Below are 12,383 nucleotides of genomic sequence, written 5' to 3'. Positions count from 1 at the left end.
ATACTTCATTTTATCATAGAAAGTAGAATAACATAACAGAAAACTGGGTGACATTCCATTGGGCAAGAATGCATAAGCAATATAACATATAAACACTATTTTATTATAAGTTTAATAAGATCTATTCCTCTAGCATATCCAAAATAATAGTCAAAGGTTAGGCTTTTCAAACAACATCAGCAGCACAAAAGTAATAATAATAAAAAACACACATTACTATACCAAAATATAACTCTTGAGGAAACTCGTGATTTTTATAAAAAGCTCCTCCAAAACGTACTCAATGTCCACTAGTATATAAAAGAGGGTAGATATGATCCAACTTTCTGTTACTAGCAAGACTCATCACAAAAATGAATTACTCTACTGGGCTACATATAGAGAAAGCCTCAGGAGCCCCTGGGGTATTAATAATTTATCTTTACCAAAAAACAGACACAGTTACTCAGAACCACACTCTCCAATATGATAGCCACCACTCACACATGGCTATTAATACTTAAATTAATTGAAATTAGATGAAAAATCAGTTCATCAGTCACACTGGTCACATTTCAAGTGCTCAAAAGTCACACCTGTCTACGGACTACCATATTCAACAGTGCAGAAATAGAACCTATCACTATAGAAAGTTCTGTTGGACAGTGATTGAAAATTCTACTGGATAGTGCTAGTTTGGTGCTTTTATGTTTTCTATTGACTTTCTGCCTTCTTTGTATCCATTTACTTTTCGACCAATCATTGCCCCATCAGTTCTTTTTTTTAAAAATTTTGTTCTTCTAAGCAGAATATCATAACTACAGAAATGTGTTCCAAGTGAGTAAATAAGAATTGAGATGGAGCCACTAAAGTCCTCCCACATATAAAACACATTAATTTTAGATTGTGTACTTTGAAGACCACATTTTGGTTGCTGAGAGGCCCTATTTGCTTCTTGGATGCTCAACTATGTTTCCAACAATTCAGCCCATCAGATTACTGGCTTGCAGACAGCCATGATGGTGTCACTGAATATTAATATGGCATGCAAATAATATAGATAAATTAATTAGAAAAATATAAAATGCAGAATACAATGCCTAGAAAATCTAATTAGATAACTACTTTTCCTTCTAGAATAAAAACCCATGTAATAATTTGATTATACTTCGGAGACATATTTCTGATTGCATTAAAATTTCACAATTACATTAAGCACATCATTCATACTACATAAATGATGTATATCATGCAAAACTCTACAAAAAGGCTATAAGAACATAAAAGAAGCGAATAAATAAATGTAGCTATCTAAAGGTAAATGTACCTTAGATGGGATTCCATGATCCTATCCATTCGTTTGTAAAAGGGTCTGGATGTAAAGTAGCCACTCCAGTAATGATCATCTCGGTCGGCGTAAGTGAAAAAGTCTCCACTTAGAACAGGAAACATTGACTGGGTCTTCTCTCTCTGATTTGCATCTGCTTTATCCAGTGCATCAAAATAATCTGATAAAGTTCCAAACTGTATCTAGTTAAAAAAAAAAAGTTACACTTCAATTATTCATTTTTACTTTAAAATGATTTACTTCTTACACTAGAAGGAAAAGTTAATAAATATTTAAGATGTGCTTCCTTCCAAGTTAAGATGAACATATAGCTCAGATTTTACAAAAATCAGAAGCAGGGAGGAAAGTATCAGTGACTCTTTTTTTACTTGGATCAAGTCACAAAGTAAACAAGAGAAAGCTTGTACAGCTAAGCAGTTAGGAGGTGAGCTATCTGGATCTGCAGATTTGTGGATATGAAAACTCCTTACATATCTCTAGAATTTCAAAGTATGTAGGAATCTGGACTTGGAGTAATCCAGATCAATGAAGGATGAGGGCAGTGGCAAATACAAAAGACACATATTTTGAGTAACATATTCTAGAAGTCTGGAAGAACAGCTTTGTTCGCTATAAAGAATTTCATATATCATACCCTCCCCTGTCTCTCATCCCCCTGCCCCGGTTGAGTTATTGTAAGGAAGAAAGGAGAGACTGTAATAACAGCAAGTCATTGGAAAAACCAAACTTTCCCTACCAGGAGGTAACACCAAATAGAAGTAAAACACACAAAGAGTAACAAGAACGGCAAGGCTGACTGCTCACATGCACAGGTCTCTCTAACTAATGATTTAAACTAGCCGTACCAAAATCCATTTTTATGAGTACAAACTATTCTACAAATCAGAGGAAAAAGGAAACATCATGCCAGATCTTATAAACAGATACTAAAAGGCAGTCTTGTTAAAAATAGATTATCCAACAGGGAATGTGTTCCTTTTAACAGAAAGATGCTGCTTCCTACCGTATAGACACACAAAAAGATATTTTAAGTCATTTTGATTCAATGCAGCAATGGCATAGGTATGAATCTCATCTCTACCAGTTATCTGATATGCAGTTTTGAGCATATAACATAATGTCTCTGTCTGTCCCTGTGTTACAACAAATAGGGTTCTAAGTAAAAAACTTAACACATTGAATGCCATGTGAGTTATATTTCACTCAGGCTAGTTTTGAGCCCGGGGCCTCATGAAGCAAAACCCTGCCAGCTGGCTCATGAAAACCTTACTTGTTGATGTTCTTACGGTTACAATTAATACTGAGAATTTAATTCTAAAACGGTGGATTGTGTTGCATATAACTCACACATAGGAAATAACAAATTAGAAAGGATCATTTTAATAAAAGACCATGGCCCCAGGGAAAATTTTTTTTTTCTAGTGTGGCAGTCAATGTGTTAAAACTATGACTGGCAATGGTATAAGCTTTAGCTATTATTTTTCCATTGCAGAGGCAAAATTTCAACTGGAAACATTGACAGCAATAATATTAATAGGACAAATATAAGTTACTGTAATCTAATTATGCTGCAATAAATGTCTAAATCCTTATTTTTATATCAAAGATAAGCAATGTTCAACTATACTATCTACTTTTATCTTGGCTTCACCAAATAAGTATGATCTTAGGAAAGTTAATCTATTTGTGCCTCAGTTTCCTCATCTATAATGGGCATTATGATAGTATCTATCAGAAAATGTTCAGAGAATTAAACTACTTAAATGAAGAAAAGCACTTTAAACAGTCAATGGCAAATAATAAGCACTTAATACATTTTAGCTAACATCGTAAGCATTTTTATACTCATTCAATAGCATTACTAGAAAGCGGAATGTACATGTGTACGTGTATGTGTGGCCATACAAGAAATGAGGGTCAGGAATAGAAGGAAATACGGCATTAACTTTATATCCCACAGGTACAGATAAGCTCAGGGAAATATACATAATAACGGTGTCAAAATATTTGAAGACCTAAATATTTCTGAGTCTCACTTTCCCCACCTATATAATAAGGAACTTTAAATAACAAAAATTTCTTTGAAATCAAAACTTAAGAATCTATGACATGCTACAGAGTTAATATTAATACTAGAGTATACCCTTTCAAAATATTTCAATTAATTTTTGGTATAAGCCAGGATGAAAATACTTCCTTCGTGGCAATTTCCCAGAGCAAAGTTTACATAAGTAGCCTAGTAGGCTTTCTCACAAACTTAACTCAGTCTTTAAGAATTAAAAATAATCCTCTATCTGTGCTAGAATAGTTTCAAAATTAAGTTTTTAAAGTAAATTTTTCTAGAAAGTCTCTTGTTAGCTCATATAAAGTAAATATTTGGGACACTTAAAATAAATAAAAACATTTAAATGGTTTTTATATTAAAAGGCAACAAATTCAATCTTAAACATAAGAAAACTGTAGAAGGACAATACAGACAAATTGCATAAATTGTTAAGTAAGTGATAACAAATGGCAAACTGTCTTAGCTAGTCCAATGTCAATTTTCAGCTATCTAAATTCAAGTTTTTCCTTTTTTTCTCCCTTTCATGAAAATAAAATAAATTTGTGCCTCCAATTAAGACAAAAAAACATTAAATGTCCCACAGAAAACAAATAACTGGATTAAGTAGATCAACGGTCCCCAACCCTTTTGGCACCAGGGACAGGTTTCACGGAAGATAATTTTTCCGCGGACCAGCAGGGGATGGTTCCAGGATGATTCAAGCGCATTACATTTACTGTGCACTTTATTTTTATTATTATTACACTGTAATGTATAATGAAATGATTATACAACTCACCATAATGCAGAATCAGTGGGAGCCCTGAGCTTATTTTCCTGCAACTAGACAGTCCCATCTGGGGGTGACGGGAGACAGTGACACCCAAAGCGTGTTGCTTATGTCCAGTCTACTCTGTAATCTTGCTTCGGTTGCTCTCACTGCAGAAAATCCTGCTTCACAAAGCCAGGATGTTGGAAACGGGTATTGTCAGTGCTACTGAGGCAATCTCAGAAAATTCCGCCGTGACTTTAATCCAGAACGTACGCAGATTTGGAGTTATCTCAAACATACTTTTAAGGCCACTGTCATTTGCGATCTCAAGCAGTTGATCCTCTTCTAGCACAAAGTCAATTCACCTGGCTTACTCACAAATGGGTCATGGATCCATTCCTTCCCACTCGGAGGTCTTTTGTGCTTGGGAAGTAATGCTCAGACTCTTCTGAAAGCTGAGATAGGTGATCAAGCACCAGCTGGGAGAAAGAAGGCCCTGGCTCAGTCTCTTTCAAAATCTTTGCTCATATTTGAAACATGTCAAAAATCCCAATGTTCACTCATTGCCCCCATAATCCCAGTTTGGCTTTGAATGCAGCCACTTTATCTGCTGACTTGAACACAGTTGTCATTCTCCCCTGAAGTGACAGATTGAGTTTGTTGAGCACATTGAACACGTCACACAAGTAAGCAAGTTTTGCTACCCATTCTATGTCACTGAAATGTGCTGCCAGTGGTGCCTATTTTTCTAAAAGAAATCTCTGGAGTGGTTCTCGGAACTCAAAAACTCTGGCCAGTGATCTAGCTTTAGAAAGCTACCTCACTTCTGGGTGTAAGAGAAGACGTGTGTGCTCTGCGTCCATCTCCTCACAGAGCTGCGCGAACAGACTTGAGTTAAGGGCATGAACTTTAATGTGGTTGACAATTTTAATCACATCCTGCAACACGTTGTTTAGTTCAGGTGACATTTTTCAGCTAGCCAGCATTTCTCTATGGATGACACAGTGCATACACTCACGTTAAGAAGCGACCTCCTTGACCCGAGTCGTGAAACCAGAAAGCCATTTAGTCATGGCAGCTGCTCCACCGGTGCATATATCAACACAAAATGACCAATCGGTTTTCCTGAGATGTAATCATTCAAAGACTTGACTAGTTCTGCAGCTGTAGCGTTGGTTGGCAACGAAAGTGCACATAACATATCCTCATGCACATCCTCCTGAAAAATACATTGCACAAAACAAGCACTGTTGCCTTGTTGTCATCATCGGCAGACTCTTCAACCTGGATTGCTACCAAGGTGACTCGTTAATCCTCTCTAACAATTGTGTCTCAATATCCTCTGCTATTTCATCAATTCGTCTGGTTGTGGTGCTATCTGAAAGAAGAACATGTGCCACCTTTTGAACTGCAGCCTCTTCTAAAAGTTCATGGCAAATGTCCTTAGCAGCAGGCAGGATCAACTGTCTTCACCAATAGTAAAGGGCTTCTTAGCTTTAGCAATGCGGTTAGCCACTAAGCATGATGCTCTCAGTGCAGACACATTTGATGAAGCGGTGGCCTTCAATAATTACTTCTGTTCTTCGTGTTCACTTTTTTTCCTTTTGAAAAACTCCAAAGGCTTACTTTTTAATGCAGGTTGCTTGGTCTCCATGTGGGGAAGCAGTTTTGAAGGTTTCATGGCTTCAATGGATAGCCGGTGGCCATATATTACACAAAGCAGGCTTGGAAAATGTGAATCACCTGTCGCTATGAACCCATAATTTAAGTAGAACTCTTGGTATTTTCTTTTAAACACAGCTTTCATTTCATTGGCAATCTCAGAGTCTTCTGTTGTCTCATCATTGGGTCTTTCCCCCTTTTCAAAGAACATCCCCAGCGACGTTTGTTTTTTACTCTTTTTTGCTAGGGTTAGCTTATGGGGCTTAAACTGTGACTGAGACAATTGAGCAGTGAGGGAAAGAAGCATGGACAGAAGTGGTAAATAAAATAATGGGTGGGTCACGTGTGGACTAAAATAAGCATTGGATTCTGACTTAAAGCCTGCTACCAGATGCAGCTGTACAATTGAAGTACATCAACTCACCTGCCACTATAAAGACTGTCACCAGATGCAGCTTAATTGTCACTTGCCACTCACTGATAGGGTTTTGATATGAGTCTGCAAGCAACTGATTTATTGTGGTCTCTGTGCAGTCAAACCTCTTTGCTACTGATAATCTGTATTTGCAGTTGCTCCCCAGCACTAGCATCACCTTCTCTGCTCCACCTCAGGCATTAGATTCCCATAAGGAGTGCGCAACCTAGATCCCTATGTAAACATGTGCAGTTCACATACGGTTTGTGCTCCTATTTACATAGGGTTCAAGCAGCTATAAATACAGATGAAGCTTCTTTGATAGCTTGCCCGCCACTCACCTCCTGCTGTGCAGCCTGGTTCCTAACAGGCCACGGACTAGTACTGGTCTGTGGCCCAGGGGTTGGAGACCACAGAACTAGATAAACTATACAGAGAAAAAAATCTGAAGATACCAAAGAGCAGCCAAAGCAGCCAGTACTTAAGGGACAAAAATTCTGGAGGGAAAGGAAATGCATCAATCTGCCAAATTTTTATCTTGGAGTACTGGTCCAATCGCTGCACAAGACAGAAAGGCCTCACAGAAAGCAATGCACTAGAAGAAGCAATTGATAAAATTCAGCATCTAGTAATGAAAAAACATTCTGCAAATGAGGAATATAAGGACAATTCCCTAATCTGATAAACAGAATCTACAAAATCCTATAGCAAATATCATGATTGATAATGAAACACTGAATGTTTTCCCCCTTAGAAAAGTATGTCCACTTTTACAACTTCTATTCAACATTATACTGGAGGATACAGCCATTGCACAAGGCAAGAAAATAGACTGAAAGGTATAAAGCTTTGGAAAGGAAGACATAAATATGCGATTATTCATACACTAAAAATCCAAAAAGAATCCACAAAAAAAATAACATTAATAAATAAAGTTAACAAGGTTACTAGATACCAGGTTAAAATGCAGAAGTCATAACTGAATTATTATACAAAGAATATACCATGTTCATGGGTTAGATGGCCCAATATTTGTAAAGAAGTTAATTGTATTCAAATTGAACCACGGATTCAACGAAATACCAATCAAAATCCTCCCCCACAATTTTTTTTTGGTAGAAATTAAAAAGGTGACCTACACCTATATAGAACTACAAAGGACTAACAATAACCAATGCAATCTTGTGAAGGAGAATAAAATTGGAAGACTTACACTATTAGATATTAAAACCTATTATAAAGCTGTAGTAATTGAGATAATGTGAGATTAATCACATAGACCAAAAAATTTGAATAGAGAGTCTAGACACAGACTCAAACAAATGTGGTCTCACTCATGATCAATGACAAAGATGACACTGCAGTGCAGTAGGGGAACTATGGTCTTTTCAAGCAGTGGTGCTGGATGTTCATGTGAGCCAAAATGTATCTTGAACCCTACCCTCAGAGGATTCGCAGCAATCCATTCCAGACAGATTACAGATCTAAATGTTGAAGATAAGACGATACAGCTTCTAGAAGATAGCTTCACAAAAAATGTATTTTCATGACCACAGTGTAAACGAACATAACAAGCACTAACCATAAAGAAAAATACTGTTATATTAGAGTTAATTAACATTAAGAATTTCTGTTCATCAAAAGACAGCATGAGAAAGTGAAAACACAGGCTACACAATGGGAGACAATAATTGCATAAATTTTATCTGAAAAAAGACTCAATCCAAAATATATAAAAGAGCTATAAACAGTAAGAAAAAGATGAAATTTACTTAAAAAAAAATCATCAAAAGACTTAACTATGCACTTCACAAAAGAGGACACCCAAATGACAAGAAACTTCGGAAAAGAGGCTAAACCTCATCAACCACCAGAGACATACAAAATAAAATCATCCCATCAAAGGGATAAAAATGGAAAAAAAAAAAATTCTGACAATACAAAGTGAGTAAGGGTGTGGAACAACTAAAACTGTCATACAACACAACAACCAATGCATCTATTTTGAAATATTGTTTAGTAATGTACACTAATGTTGAACATGTGCATACTCAATGACCAAAAAATTCCATCCCATTTTATACTCACATAAACTCACATGTGACCAAAATAGGCAAAAAATATTCAAAGCAGCTTCATTTGTAATAGACAGAAACTGGGAACAACCCCAAATACCCAACAACAATAGAACGGATAAACTGTGGTATATTCGTCAAATGGATACTAGAGATGCTACACAGCGTTGAAAAGGAATGAACCACTGCTGCATGCAACAACGTGGACGAATCTCGCAAACACAATGAGGAACAAAAAAGAGCCAGATACAAAGAAAGTACACACTTAGGATTCCCTTCATATAAAATTCAAGACCAGGCAACACTAATCGTGGTAATAGAAGGCAAAGCAGGTGACGACTGGGAGGGGGTCGGAAGGCCCTTCCCGGATGCTGTCAATGTGCTACGCCTTGATCTGGATGGTGATTACATGGGAGCTTTTAAACATGAAAAATTCTCTGTACAGTCTGTGCACTTCTCCTATATGTGATACTTCGATTTTTAAAATTACTATAAAAATATTGTTTTAGTGGGCAAACAAAGGTGGAAATAGGTAAAATACTAAAATCAGGATCTAATTTTTCAGAGTCAGGCAGGAGACCAGGCGCTACTACGGACTCCAAAACTATTCCCCAGTAAGACATATTTCGAGGTAAGACATCCCCATGCATACCTCCTGCTCTGATAAAATACCCATGTGTGAGCTTCATCTTTGAAGAAAATACAGAGATAATTTAAACATAGTCCCTACGCTTAGAGTTCATAAGCTGGTAAAAATTCTATTGTAAATAATTTGAATATACCCGATATTTTGTTTATTAATATCTATTTAATATTAAGTTTATTTAATAAACTTGAATTCTTACTACATAAACTGTGGTCTGTTATCAGCTTTCTAATTTCCTACACAGAAATATCATGTAATTTCTATAGTATTAATATTTTCACAAATCTTCTAATGTTTTACAGGCTAATGTGTGAAATAATAAACATGTTGAATAATTACTTTTCTTACATAGGGTTTCTAACACGCATTTTAAAAATACTTTAAAAGACTTATTGTCTCTGCATTCTGGAACTGGGGAAATAAAAAAAAGAAAAAAAGAAAAGAAACACTTATGGTCTCCACACAAAAAAAATGATAAATGCTCAAGGCAATGGATATCCTAAATACTCTGATTTGATCAGTACACATAGTCTGCAAGAATCAACATACCACAGTCACCCTATAAATATATATAATTGTGCATCGATAAAAAAATCAATATTGTAATTAAGTAAAAAGACTAATTGACCAAATGCAATACGTGACTCTTACTTAAATCTTGACCCAAACAAAGCCTTTGTTTAAAAAAATGAGATCAGGAAAATCTGAATCTATCCAGATATGATATTCTCAAATTATTTTTGTATTTTAGATGTGATAATGGTATTGTGAGAGTATTTGTAAACAGAATCCTTATCGTTTAGAGATAATAGTTACAGATGAAACTCCACGACATCCGAGATTTTGTGCCAGCGTAATCCCAAGGGAGGGGTGAGACAGCAGCAGGCACAGTTGAAGCAAGAGTGGTCGCCAGTTGATGAATGCTGTAGCTGAGCCATTGATATGGGGAGAAGGGGACTATTTTTGCAGTTCTCAAAACTTTAGGCTATGTTTTAAATTTTCCATGAGGGAAAAAAAAAAGAGTAAGAACCAGAGGGACATGATTAATTTTAAAAGTCTTCTCACTTAAGAAAAATGCTAGTGTATTCTCTGGACATAAGATATTTGTTTGCAAAATTCATGACGTGTTCATCCCATCTGCCAGTCACACTACTAAATCACAAGGATGCAACTGCCAGAGAGAAACAACAAACTTTCAATGCTTGTAGAAAAACAGAACATCCCTGAAAAACAAATATCACAATTTAGTAGGTGTGTATTTTCAACCACATAAAAGTAATCTCTCTAATCCTCAAGGAATGGTAGGAAAGGAACAACTTTAGAAATGGAACTACAGTATGCAATAATTTTCTTCTTAATGAATGATACTTTTACATAGGAATTATATATTCTAAGAAATACTGGGATGAAAGACAAACTAAGAACTTGTGTTATAGCTTCACTTAATAATGAAGGCTCATCTCAAATACAATATCACAAATCAATGTTTTCTCATTACCATTACGTTGAAGTGACGTTGAGAATTCATATAATCAAAAAGCCGCTGGTAATTCTTGAACTGTAAATCCCATTCTGTGTATTCACAGTAGCGGAAATCATCTCCTAGTGGGACCAGCAGAACTTTACTACGAAAAAGCTTTGACTTCTTTCGGTACTGATCTAAAAGCAACGAAGCCCTACAAAAGAAAAAGGGAAAATATGAATTAGATTAAGAAAAGGCCAGCAGGGCAACTCATTAAAAAAGAAATAACTAAATTCAAAAGTGTATTATATTCAATGAAATTATTGTATATTTTATCTATATTCTAGGTTAGTATGATTTAAAAGCACATTTTTTAACTACCATACTAATTTTCATTAACCATTTAAAATATTCATAAATTCTTATCAGAGGGAAAAACTTACAGTTTCCAATGGATTATCCTTAGAGTAATATGGTCACATTCCAACTTTGGCATACAATTACTCATACACCAATGTCTTCCTGAAGCCTAACCACAGAGATTGAATCCCAGATAGCCCATGTTTCAAGATAATTTAGTCCAAGAAGACAATAAGGGCGTATCACCTATATAAACTTTGAAGTTTGCTTTGCTATAATACTCATTTCTCCAATCTAAAATTGCCTGATTAAACAGAAAAAAGTATATTTTGAACAAAACCAAAAGGAATGAATAATCTTAATGTATAACATTTTATAGAACTATATTTCCCCTTCTCAAGGAAAAAATATCAACTCACTTAACACTTGCCATCAATAATCTATATTTGTCACAGTGCCCTTTTCAGTACTGATCACTGGATAAGGCTTAGGAGTTGAATTAGCTATTTTGGTTTCTATTTCCCTGGGCCCTAACCCATGACTCAAAATATCAGCTAAATACAACGTGCTGATGTGATGGAACAGCTTTTATATTTCATATTCTAGTATTCTGCAGAATATCCTTTGGAAAATGCTGAATTGGGAAGTCATTTAAGGAAGTCTAGGAAAACAAAGTAAGACGGAGGGCTTGTGAAAATGAAATTAAACAAACAGAGGAACATAGAGTAGTTTACAGTGTTTATAGAGCCAAAGCTTAAGAAATTAGTGAATAAATGAGAAGTATTTTTTTAATTTAGTATTCAAATTCAAGAAATTCAATGAATTTTCACTTCGAGAATTACCCAAAAGTAAATTCTAATTCACAATATAAAAATGTACAAAAGTAACTCAAAAAAATCAATGATGGAAAGAGGTATTTTATAAAAAAAATTTAACTAAAATTAGAATCTCATATTGTCTTTCTACATTGTTTCTCAAATTGATTAGCAAATTTAAATTTTATCAATAACATAATAGCATGGTAAGTAAAACATAACCAGTGTTCTTATATAACATATAATGTTTGATTTTCTGAGGTTAGCATTTAGCACATTACTTAATCCTTACTAGTGATATACTAACATTCCACATTTACCGAAAATACATTTAGGTTATAACTTTTAATTAAAAATGCATGAACAATGAGATTAACCATATAGAAATAGAAATAAAACCCCAAAAATGATTAAAAAAAACAAATCAAATATATAAACCACAGACACAAAATATACTATCATTGAGCATCCAACAAGATTCCCTAGGCAGCCTGGGAGAAAAAAGGGGTTACTATTAGACCTAATACCATATCTTATGTTTATACATATAAAGCACACACACAGGAAGGAAATCACAAACTTTAATGACATGCTTTTCACACTGGCATCTATGCTAACCCTCATGCTCCTGTTCAGTAAGTATCAACACTGGGAAGGCCAAGTAACCAACCTATACCACCTGCAGTTCACCGCATACTTAGTGAACTCATGACTAATCAACTGGCCAACATCTCATTTGAAGACATGCAGATACAATTTGCTCTTCATTTATTCTACCAGGTAAGAAATGTCAACTTAATTATAA

The 12,383-nt window shown here is 35.2% G+C and overlaps 1 protein-coding gene across 1 annotated transcript in view; it reads right to left on the bottom strand.

Annotated features, from left to right (window-relative positions):
• The window catches only part of MAN2A1 (mannosidase, alpha, class 2A, member 1), a 167,376-nt gene that overhangs the window by 86,554 nt on the left and 68,439 nt on the right, over positions 1 to 12,383 (bottom strand). Inside the window, exons 8-9 of the mRNA XM_012647374.1 lie at positions 10,440 to 10,617; positions 1,307 to 1,509 (exon numbers count right to left, since the gene is read on the bottom strand). Of these exons, the coding sequence (XP_012502828.1) occupies positions 1,307 to 1,509; positions 10,440 to 10,617 (381 nt within the window). The remainder of the gene's footprint in view (positions 1 to 1,306; positions 1,510 to 10,439; positions 10,618 to 12,383) is intronic.

Source organism: Propithecus coquereli, unplaced genomic scaffold (assembly GCF_000956105.1).
Source record: "Propithecus coquereli isolate 6110/MARCELLA unplaced genomic scaffold, Pcoq_1.0 Scaffold265, whole genome shotgun sequence".
In the NCBI taxonomy this organism is placed as follows: domain Eukaryota; kingdom Metazoa; phylum Chordata; class Mammalia; order Primates; family Indriidae; genus Propithecus; species Propithecus coquereli.
Note: the sequence above shows the minus strand (reverse complement) of the source record. Positions and strands in the feature narration are given on the sequence as shown.